The sequence below is a fragment of the Rattus norvegicus genome, chromosome 12 (assembly GCF_036323735.1).
Source record: "Rattus norvegicus strain BN/NHsdMcwi chromosome 12, GRCr8, whole genome shotgun sequence".
NCBI lineage: Eukaryota > Metazoa > Chordata > Mammalia > Rodentia > Muridae > Rattus > Rattus norvegicus.
This window is the reverse complement of record NC_086030.1, coordinates 19947758-19965726: the sequence shown is the minus strand read 5'-3', so window position 1 is coordinate 19965726 and position 17969 is coordinate 19947758. Positions and strand designations below refer to the sequence as shown.

The window sequence follows — 17969 nt, the reverse complement described above, 5'->3', positions numbered from 1 at the left end:
TGCGATACCCAAGTGTAGGGGTGTGGTCTCATAATTGTGCCCACCTCTGGTCCACATCCTTTGTGACTCACAAGGGTTTGGGTCACAGGTCCATGAAGGAATGAATTTGGAACTTTGACCTCAGCCACTGAGAAGGTAGTGGTCCTGAACAAGTTACTTTACCACTAAGATACCGAAACATGGCTGGCAATGTAGAATGCTTGCCTAGCATGCATGAAGCCCTGGGCTCCATTTCCATCCAGCACTTGGAGGTGGAGGCAGGAGGAGCCAGGAGTTCAGGGTCATTCTTGGCCAGAAATTCCAGGCCAGGCCAAAGTAATGATGACACCAAAGCCTGGTGAGCGGATCAGTTTTTAGTGAGGTTACTAACGGGACCATGGGTGGATGGTTACTCATGGAGCAAGGATGACCCAAAAGGAATGCATCACCGAAAAGTCCACCCCGACACGGGAGACAGCTCAGAAAAGCTGCAAGCTATCTGCAAGACGCACAGGCAGCTGCCGGCCTGAGACTCTGTCCTCTCCTAGGTCTGCTGGCCACATTCCTTCCTGGCAGTTACTGATTCCTTTTATAAAATCCAAGAGGGGTCTTTGAGGGGCTTCCAAGTTTTCACTTTTCCAGACATGGTGACCTTTCGTTCACCTCCGCGAATCCCTTGAAGGAGGTGTTTTAATCCCAAGGAAGCCGCCATGCAATAGATGCAGTGGCTCCCACTTATGAGGCAGAGACAGGAGGATTACCTGGTGTTCTAGGCCATGCTGGGCTTCAGGGGTTTGGGGGCACAAAAACAAACCAAGGGCTGGTGGTATCTCAGAGGATAAAGGCCCTTGCCACCAAACCCAATGACCTGAGTTCAATCCTCAGGACCCACATGGTAGAGAGAACTGAGTCCTGAAACTTGTCTTCTGAACTCCACACATGGGTAGCAACACATGCACACACACACACACACCATGCATATACATATATATACACAACATATCACCCACCCATATACCAATACATACACACACATGTAGTGACAGATACATGCATATGCAGACATACACATATTTACACCACATACACGTATACACATACACATATATACATACATACATGTAGTGACACACATGCATATAACACATACACACATACACATACGTATACACATCACACCATACACACATATACACATACACATATATACATACATACATGTAGTGACACACATGCATATAACACATACACACATACACGTACGTATACACATCACACCATACACACATATACACATACACATACACCACAATGTATAGATACACACATGTAGTGACACACATGCACATGCATATATACACATATATATACACATACATACACATATATACACCGCATTACACATGCATATATAAACATACACCCCTAACATACATGTACACATGTGTAATAACACACACATACATGGATACACATACACATACATACAACATATCACACATAATAAACTGTTAAATCAAACAAACACAAAAAAGACAGACCAAATGTTAAATAAGGTGATTGTGTCAGTGATGTCTTAGTGACTAGTCATGGCTATTACCTGGGGTCATGGCTTTAAGCAGGGATTGTCCTATGCACAGGCCTTGCCTCAGAGTCCTGGATATCCCCATTCTGTCATCAGCAAGAGGAGAAAAAGGCCCTGGCCTGCTTTGCAGAGAGAGGACACTGTGGCTGTAAGCACAGTGACAGGTGACGCATTCATCATCTTAGGAGTGTGTGTGTGTGTGTGTGTGTGTTTGTATGAGTGCTGACTCAGACGTGTGCATGTGCGTGAAGGCCAGAAGTCAAACACACCCATCGTTCATCATTCCTCAGAGGCCATCCACCTTATTTTCTGGGACAGAGTCTCTCACTGAACCTGAAGGTCATTGGTTCAGCTAGACTGACTGGTGAGCCCCAGGAGTCCTGTCTCCGTCTCCAGGCTCAGGGATTGCTGGCACACGCTGCTGCACCTGGCTTTTCCTGTGAGTGCTGGGGATCCGAGCGCAGATCTTCAGGCGTGTGCCACACACACTTTATCCACGGGGCTATCCGTCTCTCCAGCCACTCCCTAGGACTGGCTAGAATTGCCTCAACTTGTAACTTGATTATTTGAGGGACACTGATGCAGTTCTGATCACAATGGGACTCCGGGCAGGTTATGATGCATTTTTGTAATGTAGCCCAGGCTGGCCACACACTCACTAGGTAGGCAAAGATGACCTTGTACTTATGATCCTCCTTCCTCCGTTTAGTGCTGGGATGACAGACGTGGACTTCCCACACATGTTTGGGACTAGTGATGGAACCCAGGGCCTGGTGTGAGCTGGGCAGGGACTTTACCAGCTGAACTACCTCCCCACTCTGGGAGCACCTGTCCTCTACTGGCCCCTTAAACTGAAGGGATTGTCATCTTAAAGTGGAGGTCATGGGCAAGGTTATAGTGACCATGTGCCCAAAGCCATGAAGCTGGACAAGGCATTAGGAGCTTTTGAAACCTAAACTCTACCCACCCCCTTCAGGCCTGCCTCGCTCCTTTTCTCTTCTCGACAGCCGAAGACGCCTCTGTCCAGTAGCCAAAGCCAGTGAATGTCTTTACCCCAGAAGCTAGCATGGATTCCCCGTAGCTCTCCCTGCATCCCCTTTAGAGTGCGGGGGATAGGACCTCACTACCCCTACTCTTTTGGGAGGGAACTGGACTCAGAGAAACATCCCCGAGGACATAGTTGTAGCTGGACAAGTGAGCAGCCTGTGTCCATTCATTGATTCTCCCCTGTGAAGGTGAGAGGCAGTGCTAGCTAAACACTCATCCATATTCAAGCAGCAGGCAGCTCTTGCACTGGTAGGAACTTCCGTCTACACGACACTAACTCACACGCCCCGGCAGCCAATGATGCCCCATCAGCTCTGGGAGGCTCGTGTTTCCATATCTACAGGGACACCATACAACACCGTCGAATCTGGCCTCATCAAAGATCCAGTCTGCATTTTCAGGGTTCCGAGGCCCTGGGAAAAGGGTCTTTAGGGGTACCCACTGGGCTTGTACTAAACCACTCCTGTCTGTAGCCTTACTGCTGAATGAACTACGTTGCTAGCTTCAAGTTGCCTCCATTTATCTGGCTTTACCAGAGCCATCTGAGTTCCTACCTGCGCTCTGGACAAAGGAGTGTGGGAGGGCACTTAATCCTCCCCAGATGCCCAGCCTCCCTATGAACATAGATTGCCCGAGGACCAGCCCAAAACAGCTGGGATGAAGGGTGTGTCTGGCTCTACGCCTAGCGATAGGACCCCTCCCAGGGCAGTAAGGGACAGATTTTCAGGGTGTAACCAACATCGCCTCTTCCATAAAAGCCATTATAAAGGGAGCGTTTGTCTGGGCAAGCCAAGCCACCACCGCAGGTCTCCACAACCACAACTGAACCCGTGTGAACTGGGTCGGGTAAGCCACCCGGCCATGACCCTGAGATTCAGGAGGTGTAGACAGGGGGACTCTCGCATTCCAATGTCTTAATAGATAGCTCAGGTTGTTAAACTCATGAACCCCCGCCTCAGCCTCTCAGGTATTGGTATTACAGGTGTGCGCCATCAGTGCCGTCTGTGGCTTTGTGTGTGTGCACGTGCTTGGGTATGTTGAGGCCACAGGGAAAGCTCAGTTGTTGTTTCTTAGGTGCCACCCACCTTGTTTTTTGTCACAGGGTCTCTCACCGGCTTGCCTCACCCTGAGGACCCTCCTGTCTCACCTCTCCAGTGCAGGGATAACACATGCACACCCACCACATCTGTTATTTTTTTTTTTTATGTGTACGATGTTTAGCCTTCATATATGTCTGTGTACCATGTGTGCCCGGTGCCCTTGAAAACCAGTAAAGGGTGTAGGATCCCTTGGAACTGGAGTTACAGAGTTTAAGAGCTGCCCTGTGAGCCCCGGGAACTGAACCCAAGTCCTTTGTAAAAAGAGAGAATGGCAAATGCTCTTAACCATTGAGCCATCTCCCCAGCACCCCACCTTTTAATCTGGGTTCTGGAGTCAAACTCAAGTCCTTGTTCTTGCCATGCCTCTATTTTTCTGGATTTTTAATTTTGAAACAGGATCTTTATATGTAGTCTGAGCTGTCCTGGAGTTTGCTATGTAGACCACGTTAGCCATGAACTCACAGAGATTCTCCTCTGTCCCCCACCCCCTGCCCAATACTGGGATGAAAGGTTTGAGCCACCACACCTGGCTTTTGTTTTTTTAATCTCTTGCTTGAGGGAACTAAGGAGAGTAAGATATCCTAACGAAAACTCTATGGGAGTAGTCTTACAGAGTCAGATAAGTGCCACCAACCCCTACCCCTGGGACAGTCCCTCGGAGAGGTCCAGTCCCTTGGAGAGGTTCAGTCCCTCAGAGAAGTCCAGTTCCTTGGAGAGGTCCGGTTGGAACTCATCCATGGAACTCTTGCATGGATGGCGGGAGGTGTGTGAGGATGCAGGAAGATGTCCTTCAGATCTTTGAGGATAGCTCTGGAAATGTTCTGGTCACGTGGGCATCATTGTCCTTGTCACCGATGTTGTTTCTGAGCCGGTTGAGCTGCTTTTGGCAGGTCGTAGTTGACACTGACAGACCTGGACGGCTCCCTTTAGTGGCAAACACCAGAAGAACATTTAGGAGCAAGAACGGATTTGAGGCCCTTTGCGAGAGGTCACAGTGCCTGCAGCACACTGAGCACGGAACTGACCCCACAGAAAACCACGGGTTTCCGGGTACTTGTGCCTGTTGCTCTCCAACGTATTTCCAGAGTGCCTCATGGATTCACTCTAAAAAGTCCTGGGAAGGCACAGTGTCTGGGTTTGAGAGCCATAGGGATGCTTCCCGCTCACCCGGTTCTCAGACCTGAGCATCACTTAGGTCTGAAAGAATGTTAAATTGCCTCCCCTCCAAGGGTAGCAGGACCCACATTCTGCAGCTCTGTCCTTCTGAGTCGGGGAGAGGGGGATGACTCCCATGTAAGGACGTCTTGGGACTCCTAGGCAAGTCTAGGAATCAGACTGCTGCACTGAGCTGGAGTACAGGAAGTTCTGTTTTCTCTTGTCCCCCACCAAAACCTATAGAGAACAACCATGTGTCCACGCACTCCCACATCGGAGAGAAATGGTTTTCTGTCTGTGTGTTGTGGCTGGAATATGCTCGGCCCAGGGAGTGGCACTATTTGGAGGCACTACTTGGTGGACTCATTGGAGTAGGTATGTTACTGTGGGTGTGGGCTTTAAAACCCCCATCCTTACCTACTGGGAGTCAGTCTTCTGGTGGCCTTCAGATGAAGATGTAGAACTCTCAGCTCCTCCTGCACCGTGCCTGCTCCCACCTTGATGACAATAGACTGAACCTCTGAACCTGTAAGCCTGTCCCAATTACATGTTGTCCTTATAAGAGTTGCCTTGATCACAGTGTCTGCTCACAGCAGTAAAATCCTAACTAAAAACATCCATTGTTTACAGAGAGAGAGAGAGAGAGAGAGAGAGAGAGAGAGAGAGAGAGAGAGAGAGAGAGATATGCCAGGGCAGGCATGGTGTTGCATGCTTAGAACCCCAGCACTTAGGAGGAAAAGGCAGAAGGATCAAGAGCTCCAAGCCAGCGCCAGGGAGGTGGCTCAGTGGGCAAAGACGCCAAACGTGACGACCTGAGTCAATCTTCGAAACCCAAAAATGGAAAGAAAAAAACCAACTCCCTAAAGTTGCCCTCTGACTTCCACACATTCGCGGTAGCCATGTGCACACCAACCCACATACATATGAACACACATAAATAATTTAAAAAAAATTAAAGTGTTCCAGGCTACTTACTCTAAGCTGCATTGTGAGATCCTACCTCTGTCTCAGACTGAGAAATCAAAAGGTCATGGTATGGGTCAGAAGAGGATGCTAGGTACCTGCCCTGCTGATTATGTGATGTAACTGACCCACTTCCCAGTGACCGGCTCACTTCGCCATCTTGATGTGAACTTGGTGTTACATCCAGAACATGGTCAATAGCCACTTGGCCTCCATTCCCTCTGCCAAGACCCGGGGAGGGTCCAGCAGCTGCGACCTCAGGATCACAGTGGTTAGCGCAGATGGCAGTGGGTGGCTTAGGCATAGAGACATACATAGTGCTCAGGCTGAAAGTTCAGGAAAATTTGGGATGCACACCCAGTGTGCGTCACGCTCGCCTGTCATCCCCTACCTTGGTAAAGTAGCATAGACCCCGCCCCGGGTGTGCTGGAGATGGACAGGGCCAGGGGCTCAGCAATGAGACAACTGCACGTGGAAGGATCTAGGAGGAGCCAGGGACTGGGGCAGCAAGGGGAGTGGTCATACGGGGGCGTGGTAACGACGGGCGGCCAGAGAGGGCGTGGTTTTGGTGAGCGAAGAGGCGTGAGCAACAGGGGCGTGATCACTAGGGGCGTGACCATCGCGGGGGCGGGACGGTGACGCGCTTCGACGCGCGATCCCGGAAGCGGTGTCAGTACTGGGGAGCCGGCGGCGGGCGGCGGGTGGCCGGGACTTGTTGTTCTTTGCCGAGTCGGAACGAGTAGTCCGAAGCGCGCAGGCGGAGACGGCGACTGAGGGGAGCGCGAGAGCAGAAGCGCGCGTGAAGAGTGCGTGTCTACAGGAGCCGCCGCGCCCGGCCCCGCGCGCGACCCGGGTGAGTGAGGTGCTTCGGGTACTGGATAAGGGGACCCCGAGTTCGCGCACCTGCGGGAGGAGCACCCTGAAGGCCGCGGGACCCAGCCTGGGCCTCGAGCACGTGCCACGCAGGACCTGGCTTAGGGCCCACGCGGGACCCACCACGTGCGGGAGAGCGGCACCCGGGAGCCGTGCGCACCTGGCCATTTCCGTCGGCGTAGGATTCCCCCCTCTTTCCCGGCCGCGACCCTGAAAGGGCCTGAGTAACTGGTGTCACTTTCTAATCAGCTGACCGGCCAGCGGTGCCGGATGTGGAAGCTGTGGGTGGGGAGCGAGGCAGGTGACCGTCTTGGCCAGCCTATCGCTTCCGTCACTTTCTTCAGGTGTGGTCTGGGGCTAAGGTCTCATCCAACTCTGAAGTGAGAGATTTCCCTTGTAGGGTGAGCGTTTAGTTGTATTAAGAGTGTGCGTGTTAAGAGTGTGCGGCGAGAAATCAGAAGCAAACTCTAGCAAATTACAGGTGAAGAAAGCCTGGTGGGTCCTAAGTGCCTAGATCTCTTTGCGGGAGAGAGACTCCTCTTCTGGCATCCTTACTCATGGAGATGGCAGCCACTGTAGCCTCCCAGAGCTTACCCTGTTCACAAACAGTCGGTATTTGGGAGGCCAGGCAGCTTGATGCTTTTACGCTGAGCCTCGCTTTTCACACAGCTCTTACTGCTATCACAGATGCACTTTAACAGTTCTCCCTCCAATCGATGGACAGGCACTCACGTTTCTCTTGCCAGGTGCATCCAGTCCCAAAAAGCTGGCTTGTGTCACAACTGGTAGGTAGTTCAGGACTTCCCTTTCTGTGGAATTATTAAAATTAGCCCTTGGGACCTCAGGGGCTGGCATTGCTGAGGTCCATTACGGTGGCAGCCACATTCCAGAAGGTATCTGGTGGAGTGCACGTGGGCACTTCGATGCTTTGAGCTGGTATTTTCCAAGTCTGGTGTCTTAGGGCCAGGTAACTTCTTTCAAAGGTGTTGATCTAAAGCCATTATGTTATACATGCTTGTAATCCTAGCCCTTGAGAGTTTGAGGCAGGAAGATCTTGAGTTTGAGGTTAGCCTGAACTGCTTAGCTAGTTCAAGACCAGCCTCAGTTACATAGGGAGACACTGTCACAAAAAAGCAAAAACAAAAAGGTATGAATTTAAGCATGTGGATGGAGTCAGGAAAGCTGTAGATAGGCAGGATATATCTGCAGCCCATGTCAGGGACAACCCTCACTGAGGATAAAACCTTCTTCGATCCTTAGATAAATCAACCAGAGAAATGTGGTGTCTGACCTTGGTAAAGGAAATAAGACTAATGTGATAACTTTAAACTAAACTTCTTGATTTATTAGAGCAAAAAACAGAGCCAGGCTTTGCTGGAGTCCATTCTCCTCTTGTTCTCGAACTGAGCTGGGCTTTCAGGGCTCTGTTCCAAGTTCAGGGCTGTGTACTTTCCAGATAGTTGTTAAAATGGGAGTCGGACGGAGGGTCCTGGGAAGCCATGTTTTCCCGGGAGTCTGCCCTTTCTCTAGCACTCTCAAGGCTTCTGGTGAGTCTTTTCTGGCCATTCTCTCCTGGAGACCCTCAGTTTTTAGTCCCTTGCTTTAGCAGCCCAGGGTTTGTTTACGGTCTCTGGTAACTCTTTCTTGCAGTCTAGACTGAGAAGTTGTGTCTGTTTCTGCCCCACTGTTCTGAGTCTAAAGGTTTCTTGGAGTGGACTTTCTGTATCTCGGGTCTAGTCCACACGGGAAGTGGAAATCAGGCCAGCTGGGAGAATTCTCTGTGTAGCCGATCTCTGGAGCTATAAACAGTGACTCATTCTCCCGCCCCACCCTCCCTGTCCCCTGCTCCGGGAAGATGCCTGGTCACTCATATTTACTTTTGCTTTTTATAAGTCACACATGCGTTTGTGTTTCCTCTTTCCTGCAGTTTCTGGAAACTGAAAGTGTTATCTGACGACCCATAGAGTTTGATGGAGGTAGACCTGAGCCCCGGTGATCAAACACTACACTGTCTGGTGTTCAGGAGGGTACAGCTTCGCTTGCTTGATGGCCTCGCCTGAGGTCAGAGGTCAGGGTTAGAGGCTTCCTGCTCTTCCTTGGGGCCATGTGGTATGGTAGGCGGAGAACACACACCCTTTACTAGGCTTCCTTTCCAGAGTCCCTGCCTCTGTCTATATTGCAGACCTTTCGTAGAGCCTTGATACCCTGAAGGAGAGCTAGCATCAGCAACACAAGCAGTCTGCTTGGCAGGAGCTCATTGTGCATGGAAGCTGCTGAAAGAAAGTTCTAGAACCAGGTCTAGATCCAGGGAAAATGCTGACTCCCCAAAGACAGCAATTAGGAGGGCTTTCTGGAAGAAGTGGAAATTGAAGATAGAGTGGAGACCCCTTGTCTACCACAGCCAGGAACACTCATCAGCCAGAGTAGGAAGGAAACCCAGGTAGGAAGCTCAGAAGGGAACCCCAAGTCGTAGATTTAGCTGTAGGACAATGTTCGAGGCACCAATATCAGAACTGGGGATCTGGTACACCAAGGCTAGGGTCCAGAAAGAAGCTGGACCATGCTTGGGGCTCGGTAGGTCAAAGCTGGTTCTACAATTCCAGCACTTGGGAGGCTGAGGCAAGAGAAGGTCAGTCCCAGGCTAGCTTGGGCTGTATGAGGCCCCATCTTAAACAAACAGGTCTGGAGAGATAACTCAGTCAATAAAATGTTTGCTTGAGCTCACATAAAGATGTTAGATGTGGTGGCATATTCTGTTATCCCAGTGTCGGGGAGGTAGAGGCAGGAGCATCACCGAGACTCTCTGGTCAGCTAGCGTAACCTTTGTGATTAGTTAGATTCTGGGCCCCTGAGAGACCCTGTTTTTAAAATAGTGAGGTATACACAGTGAGGTGCTTGCCATCAAGCCTGATGACCTGAGTTCAAATCCCCAAGGCCCACATCGTGGAAGGAGAGAACTGACTCCCAAAAATTATCCTCTGACCTTCACACCCACTTTGGCAAGTACACACACACACACACACACAGTCTGGACTTAGCTGTTTCCTGGGCACATCCCCACTGAAACATGGAGTAGAAGGTGACTGAAGCCCCAGGACCACCAGGGATGGCACAGAGCCCTAACACGGACCGGGTATCAGAGAGGCCACTCAGTCAGTCAGGGAGAGGAGGTCAGGTTAGAGGCAGAAGGAGGGCAGCCACAGTTAAGGGAGGTGTGCCATGCAGCCTGCTGTCAGCCTCGAAGCTGCTTGAGTCACCTCTGCATGTAACTGGGATGACACAGCTTCCTGAGATTGCAAATGCAAGGTGACCAGACGTCCTCTAGGCTAGGCAGACAGTTGTGGCTTATGGGAGGGCAGCCAGCCAGCCAGAGCTGGGTGGAGATGCCCAGCCACGCTCTGTGGGAGGACAGCAAACTGAAATCTTAGTGGTCTGCAGTGGCAGGAGCTCATTGGACCAGCTGTGGTGTGTGTTTCATCAGCATGTGGCCACTGTATGTCGGTAATGTGTTAGCTCCATGTACCCTCAGGGTCCTGGAAAGGGTACTTGGCTCTGGGTATTTGTGAGAAGCTCTTGAGCAGAGGTGGCCACATCCTTAGTGGCTTTAGGTTCTGTGGCTCTCAGCTATCTGGGGCTTGAACCTGTTTTTTTGGACAGAATAGGTCTTTCCCTCTCCTCATCACCCACCCTGCTCCCTTCCCCCATTCTGGGAGACCAGGAACCTGAAGAGCACACATCCTGGTCAGCTGGATTGGGGGCTGCAGTTGCTGTTACTCTGCGGAACCCCTGGGTTGGTATCACAGTTGCAGCAGAGTGAGGTGTGTGACCCAGGTTACGCACTACCCCGGGGAACATGGAGACCCTCTGAGACTTTTTCTGGTCCACTGTTGCACTAGTAGCAAGGTCTCTGTAGTTCCCTATCTGTTTCTCCTTTGGACCTGGCCATGGTCCTCTTTGCTGTGTGCTGGGACTGCCAGGATGTTGTGCAGGAGGGAGGTGAGGCTGTAAATGCCCCCAGTAGTGCAGTCAATGCAGTGTGGTGCTGGGGAACTGCTTCCGGAGTGAAAGTAGGATAGGAGATGCATGCCTGGCCCCCCTCCCCTCCGGAGAAAGACAGTCTGCTAGGGCCTGGGCTACCTGCTGTCTCTGGGCGCCAGGCTGGATTCCCACGCTCTGTGGTGTGCCTCCCTGCTCGTTATGCACAGGGCGTCTTCTACCCCAGTCCATCCTGAAATGGAAGGAGCTGGGCAGAGGAGGGGGATCTTCCTAAGTTGTCCAGGTTGACTTTGAACACACTCTGTAGCCCAGGCTGGCCTTGAACTTGTAAACTTCCCAAGTTCTAGGATGACAGACCTGGTTTGGCCTTTGATGGGTAGGGTGGGACTGTACCCATTGGCTTGGTGTATAAGGGACACACTGAGTTGCTGAAAATCTCTGTCCCTTAGATCGTCCCCCCATGATTGCCACCAGGCAGAAGGGCATGCCTCTGTCTGACTCAGGGCCAACGTGGACCTCACCTTTCACCTGGACAGACTTCTACAATGTTAGTCACGAAGGCTGCAGTCAGAGTTAGTTTGACAAGGGGTACAGGTGCTCCTGCTGAACAGAGTTCCAGGAACTGGACAGGGTGGGCTGGGGTAAACACATTAGCTCAGTATAAGTCAGGACTCCTGAGTGGGGGCTTCTCACTACTTGTCGTCTCTGGGATCTTTTCGCTCACCCTCTTTTTCTGAGGAAATGACCCCGAGCATTGGGAGGTGTTGTCATTTGTCCATGGCTCTTGGGGTTTACTTATTTTTAAGCCAGCTGAGGACTGAGGAAGGGTCCCTGAATGCAGCAGAAGCCCATAAAGAGGGTGGACATGGAGAGAGCCAGGGAGGGGCCCTTCCTGCTGGCCAGGTGGCCTCCATCCAGTGGTCAGTTGACTCTCATGGGGTCACCTGGGGGCGTAAGCCCCTGCCCTGTGCACATCCTGGCCACCCGGTGTCACGGTACCATCACTATGGGGGTGGGGAGATTCCCGCCCGTCACTAAGCGCTGGCCTGCACGTCTCAGCACCCTTGGGTCTGAGTTGAGTCCCCCTTCTTCCCCGGCACCTTCCTTTTCCGCTGGCAGTGGCCCCTGGGGCCCGTGAGCATGCGGGTGGGAGGGGTGTCCTTGTGTGGGAATGTGAGCCGGCTCTGTAAACAGCCCGTGACTCACCACATAGCTATGTCACTGACGCTGGGGTTGCAAGTTGGAAGAGATGCCCAACCCCTCCTCCCTCCTTACACGGAAAACTTTCTCAGGGCTCCTAGGCGCCTGGCTTCTGAGAGCTCCTAATGGAGCTAAGGAAGCCCATGACTTCTCTGGTGCCGCTGTTCCCTAGCTGGGGCTGGAAGGGGTCTGTGGATACTACTTTGCCCACATCCCCATGTGATCTCTTATCAACAGTAGATCACCCCGACAAGCCCTTGTCCATCTCAGGTCCCAGGGGATACTGTGACAGGTCCATGCTGCTTTACCTAAGCTTCCTGGCCCTGCCCCTGTCCTGGTCTGCTGACTGCCTACTGAGTGTGACCCGTACTGTCACCAGGGTACTACATTCATTACCAGAGTCAGTACCTTGTCTCTCGATGGTGGCTTCCTGGCAGTAAGGGTGGTAGGCAGTGGAGACAGGATCCCATCAGAGGTGAATCACAGGGTGGAGAGATGGAGCCTACAGGTCCCCCACATTTGTGGGGGAAGGTACAGTGGAGGTCATCCACTGTCTTTTTCATACCTGTTCTCCACATTCTTCTTTTGTGTGATTTCCCTAATGTTCCCTGTTCTGTGCCCATCTTTGTCAGGGTTTGAAATACAAGAGGTAGGGGTGTATCCCACCAAGAGCTGTCCCTGCCCCTCTTACTCCTTCCTCAATTTGTCAGGGAATTGAGTGGTTTTGTTTACTGCCTGAGAACCTCGTGTTGTCTTTCTGCACAGGCTTGACCCACAAGTCCCAAATGCTTTTGGGCTTCTCTGTTGCCATGGCAACTGTGGGGGGTTGGCTACATCCCAGAGTCGTCATGGCAACTATCAGAGGGGAATCATGCTTGGGATGCTTTGGCTGGCTTTTTCATGAATGATGAGGGTGTGTGACACAATGCAGACTGGAGAATGAGAAGGGCGGGCAAGGGGGCTGGCGGGTTGGCCATGGGGACAGGGCCTGCCAGACAGCCCGGTAAGTCTGCCAGGTGGCTGGAGTTCTCTGCTGGTGTCTCTGGCTGGATCCTCTGAACCTACTACCCACCAGTAGCCCCCCACCCTACCCATAGGGACCTTGGGGTCACTCTGAAGGGCTGGGATGGCCTGGGAGGAGTGGTGATGTCACAGCTGCAGTGTCCTTCACGCTGGTAGGTGTCCCTTGGGCTATAGGAGGGTGGGGCTGGGGAGTGGCAGATATTATGTACCCCATCTGTCTTGGGGGGCTGAGGGGGTAAATGAAATTTCGGGAAATAGCCTTGTTCTCTGCCTAGTGAGCCAGGCTGAGCCTGGGACAGCAGGAGCTCTTGCTAAGGAGCAGACACTGTCCCAAGGCCCTCCTTCAGAGTGCAGTACTGCTGCTTATGGAGCCAGCTCTGCGGCTGACAATCCCTTTGGTCTTGAGATGCATGCAGCACCTGGTATCCCGGGGTGTAAATGTCTTGTCTGCGTTCAGGGGGGCGCCTAGAGCAGAAAGCAACAATGGGTCGTGAATAGCAGTTATTCCACAGGGCTGTCGGTCTTAGAGTGCGCTGGATGGGGGAACCAGGGACCTAGGGGGTCTGTCTGCTCTAGGGACTGATGCTGAAGCACGAGGCGGGGTTGGATCTCATCCCCCCTGTCAGACAGAGGCAAACTGAGCGCCTGCTCCAGAGCACTTAGGGCAATGGTTTTCAACCTGTGGGTCGAGACCCCTCGAGGGCATCAAACAACCCTCTCATGGGGGAGTGGTCACTTAAGACCATCAAACCCCACGGATACTTACATTATGGTTTATAACAATAGCAAAATTACAGATATAAAGTAGCAATGGAAATAATTTCATGGTTGGGGGTCACAAGAACGTGAGGTACTATATTAAAGGGGTGAGAACTTTGTAAAAGGCTTAAGGGCAGGCCTACCCCATTTCCAGTGCTATTACCCTAGCCTGCCAAGACCTAACCTACCATTTCTGTGTCTTTCCAGCTACGATTTCCTGGTGGTTCCGTCCTGGTGACAGGGCCCGGGTTATGACGACTAATCCCAAGCCCAACAAGACATTGAAGGTACGGCGAGCAGGGCCAGCATGGGCTGTGACTGGCACTGCCCTGCATGGCACAGGGACAACTCATCCTGCCTTGGCAAAGCCCCCCTTTCACAGCACTGCCCTAGAAAATGAGGTCAGCTTTGTCCTCAGGAATTGGAGAAAGATCGGGGAAGGAGAGAGGTGGTAGAGTGGCCCATAAGAGCCTGGCCTTGTCACCCCGGGAGGCTGCTCACAGGTAGGAGGGTGATAAGGCAGATGTGAAATAGATACTAGCTACCTAGGGCTGCATCCAGACGCTTCCTCTGCCAAACTTGGCCCCCCCGCCCCCCATGCCAGGTGAGCATAGTGGTGTCCCTTCTACCAGCCCAGGTCCTTACTGTGTGATGTCACTGTCACCAGAAGTGCTACTGAGTGCTTCCTTGCCTCAGAGGCTCCCGAGGACTGTGTGCTGGGTCCCTTGAGTGAGCCCTGACCAGCCAGATGCAGACTTTGCTTCAGTGGGTGGATGTCAGGGAAAGACAGGCCACAGGGTCACCCTGTCCCTCACCTGAGAGCGCTTGGTCAGAGCATCTGAGGGGCAAGGTCCCAGTTCCATGTGTCTCTAGAAAGCTTTACAAAGTTGACCAAGACCTTCCTGAGGGAATGGCTGTCAGGTCCTCCCCGTTCAAAGAGGTGTCATAGCAACAGGAGCAGGGCTGTCTGTACACATCCTGCCATGGGCATAATCTTGGAGTCCCATGCTGCCACCATGGTAGAATGGGAACAAGGAAGGGTGACAGGCACTGCCGGGCCTTTGTTGGACCAGACTTTAGCCTTTGGTGATTGTGTGCCAGTTCCATGAACCCTGTGCGCCTCTGTTCTGACCGCTTCTCATGTGGCTCCTTAGGTCAAGAAGGAGGCGGGCGAGAACGCCCCTGTTCTTAGCGACGATGAGCTGGTGTCCATGTCGGTGCGGGAGCTGAACCAGCACCTGCGGGGGCTCACCAAGGAGGAGGTAACTCGGCTGAAGCAGCGGCGGCGCACACTCAAGAACCGAGGCTACGCCGCCAGCTGTCGCATCAAGCGCGTGACACAGAAGGAGGAGCTGGAGCGGCAGCGGGTGGAGCTGCAGCAGGAGGTAGAGAAGCTGGCTCGTGAGAACAGCAGCATGCGTCTGGAGCTGGATGCCCTGCGCTCCAAGTACGAGGCCCTGCAGACCTTCGCACGCACCGTGGCCCGAGGGCCTGTCACACCCACCAAGGTGGCCACCACCAGTGTCATCACCATCGTCAAATCCGCAGAGCTCTCCTCCACCTCTGTGCCCTTCTCAGCGGCCTCCTAGTGTCTGCTGGGGCCGGGCAGGGTGCGGGCAGTGGCACAGCCCTCATGCCTATCCCAGGCTCCCTGGTACAGATTCCTCATGTCTACCTGCCCACTGTGGACCCTGCAGGGCTGAGGGCAGGGACGGCAGGGACAGGCAGATGCAGGATAAAAGGGAAGCTCTCATGAGCCAGTGCCACAAGCAACCCCCACTCACATCTCTCCTTCCCCTGGGGGTACGTCTCTAGGAGCTGACAGGAACCACACGGGCAACCGCGATGAACAACTCTAGGCCTCTGTGGCAGAGTGTGAGGACTCAGTCTTCCACTTCTCCGGTGCCTGCTTATCAGCGTCATCGGTGCCGTCCCCTCTAAGGGCCTCCAGCTGGGTTGGACACCATCTGTCTGTCACTTCTGGGCTCTGGCCTTCCTGTCCTTACTAAAGGGCGCTACAACCTGCTTTAGCCCTTAGGTAGAGCCAGGCCCATGTCCTGGGAAACAGTTCCTGATATAGCCACTTGCAGGGGCTAATGTATGTGTTCCTGTGTGTACACAGGCTACCATCACAGCCTGTGAAGACCGGAAACTGCTGGCCAAGTGGGAGAGCCTGGCCGGTATGTGTGCTGAGGGTTACACAAGTGTCATGGAGTGTCCCTGGAAGTCTGGTAGGCTGCACCCCATTGTGGTGCAGGGGCCACCTGTCCACAGAGCCAGCAAACAGCCAGGCTCGGGTTCTCTGGGCCTTAGCAGAGGGGAGAGGCTGGAGAGGAGCAGGGGAAGCCTGAGAGATGCTAAGGGGTATGTCGGTGGCGTGTGTGTGTTGTTGCGGAAAGAACAGGAATGAAGTAGACAGGGATAGTGTGGAAGCCGAGGTCCAGGGGATGTGGAAGAGGCCGAGAGGAATACTGTGGAGGGACAGAGACGACTTCTGGAGGGCCTTATGCACATAGCCATTGTGGGCAGGTCGGCAAGGACCCCAGGCAGACTATAGGTCACAAATACTCTGCAACTTTGGTGTCCAATTGTTACCTGCCTTTTCCTCCTTCATAGCACTCTGGGGCCACTGGCCATCTTGGTTTTTTTTAACTGAAGGAATTGTGTCCTCCAGATCCTGGGGAATATGGTGGACAGGGAGTCAGGGGCAGGCTGAACTACAGCCAGGCACTTAGAAAGCACTGTTGGAACCATAGCCTTGGTAGGTAATCCATATTGGATATCAATAAGGACCATGGATATTTAAAGAGAGAAGATATATATATATATATAATTATACACACATTTTATCGTACAGATTTTTCATAACAATTTTCTTTCCCAGTTTGATACTGTAGATCTTTATTAATGCAGAGTAGGTTGGACAGTGGGGTGGGGAACGGAGGCCCAGGGTGCCAACAGCCTCCCTCAGTCTTTCTGTGGTGGTGCTGGCAGGCCGGGTCACTGGATGAGTGGTCTCCAGGGTAGGCAGGTGACCACTGACTGGCTTGCTGCCCGCTCCTGGCCTCTGGTGGTCCTCCTGGGTGGAGGCCCCATACTCTTGGCGGCCAGGGGAGACAGGGCTGTCAGTACCACTGGAGCACCTGCAGAGGACACCTGCCAGGAGGGGGCTGGGAAGGGTGTGAGCATGCCCCATGGCTTCGTGTCACTGAAATTTCATTGTCACAACTTAATAATATATGGATGTTTTTATTTAAAGATAAAAGTGAGTTTTCTGTCTTGTTCCTCTGACTTCTTAAAGCAAGCTTTAACTATTTCAAAAGGTGTCAGGGACACATGCCGATCATGCCGAGGCCTGGCATCCTCAGCCGCCTGCCACTTGGCAATTTCATTTCAATATTTATTTTTTTTTTGTGCTTTTTTTCCCCCATGTTATAAATTATTGAGAAGAGATCAAGATCACAGACTGTTGGCCCCGTCTGCACCCTGCCTCATGGCCACCACCTAATTTATTGCTGTACATGTCGCCGTGACTGCTTTTGTATCTTTGCAATAAAGAATTTCCTGTTTGAGATGCCTCGGGTGTGTGGATGGTGATGTGGTTGGGAACCATGCATCCTGCCTGCAGCCTGGGCTGGCCCTTCCCCAGGCCTAGCTTCCTACTCTGTACACCCGGGCCCTCCCCTGGGAGTCGGGTCACAATCCCAGGCTGGTCTCCTAAGATGTAGGGACTATGACAAGGTGACACCTTCCACCTGCACTCCTAGATCATCTGCAGATGGCGTCCCTCGGTATCCGGGATATGCTGACCAAAAAAGGCCTCTGATTGCCAGGGCAACTTGTAGGAGCCTCAGGGATCTGAGCCGTCCTTGTAGGGTGGGCCATGTCACTGCTTGGCCTCTGGTCCCTAAGTGGTGCTGGGTAGTGTCTCAGGTGAACATAAAGGACATTGCTAGAGGGCCAGGCACAGAGCAATCAATGCTTCAGCTCAGTGACACTAACAATGCTCTAAGGACTCTGACTAGAGCTGAGGATGGCTCAGTTGGTAAAGTGCTTACCTTGCAAGCATGAGGACCTGGGTTCAATCCCTAAAAAGGCGGGTACATATTTGTAATCCCAGTGTTGTAGGAGCAGAAATAAGTAGATCTTTGGTACTCACGGGCCAGCTGGCCTAGCCTACTTGATGAGTTTCAAGACAGAAACAGTCTCTAGCTAGGCCAGATTTCTCTACAACTGACTCCAGAATCCCCTGTCCCCAGCCTATAGCCTACTTCTGTCCCTGGGTGGTG

General features: G+C 52.5%; 1 protein-coding gene and 1 long non-coding RNA gene across 5 annotated transcripts in view; one reads left to right on the top strand and one right to left on the bottom strand.

Annotated features, from left to right (window-relative positions):
* Mafk (MAF bZIP transcription factor K) overlaps positions 1-17254 on the top strand; it is a 21879-nt gene extending 4625 nt beyond the window's left edge. The window contains exons 1-3 of one of the 3 annotated variants that reach the window (NM_145673.2): positions 6535-6682; positions 13888-13967; positions 14835-17252. In NM_145673.2, the coding sequence (NP_663706.2) occupies positions 13932-13967; positions 14835-15269 (471 nt within the window). In that variant the 5' untranslated portion in view covers positions 6535-6682; positions 13888-13931 and the 3' untranslated portion in view covers positions 15270-17252. Of the gene's footprint in view, positions 1-6534; positions 6683-8440; positions 13074-13887; positions 13968-14834 lie in introns of those variants that run through there. The other 2 variants (XM_006248915.5, XM_039089073.2) reach the window with 2 other exon arrangements.
* Positions 4239-6420, bottom strand: LOC102546414 (uncharacterized). 2 transcript variants are annotated; one of them, XR_010056477.1, is made up of 3 exons: positions 5842-6420; positions 5284-5400; positions 4239-4635 (listed from the first exon to the last, which is right to left on the bottom strand). It is a non-coding gene; the product is annotated as an uncharacterized LOC102546414 (long non-coding RNA). The 2 variants fall into 2 exon arrangements; XR_595268.4 differs by having other exon boundaries at positions 6221-6350.
* Positions 17255-17969: the final 715 nt, after the last annotated feature.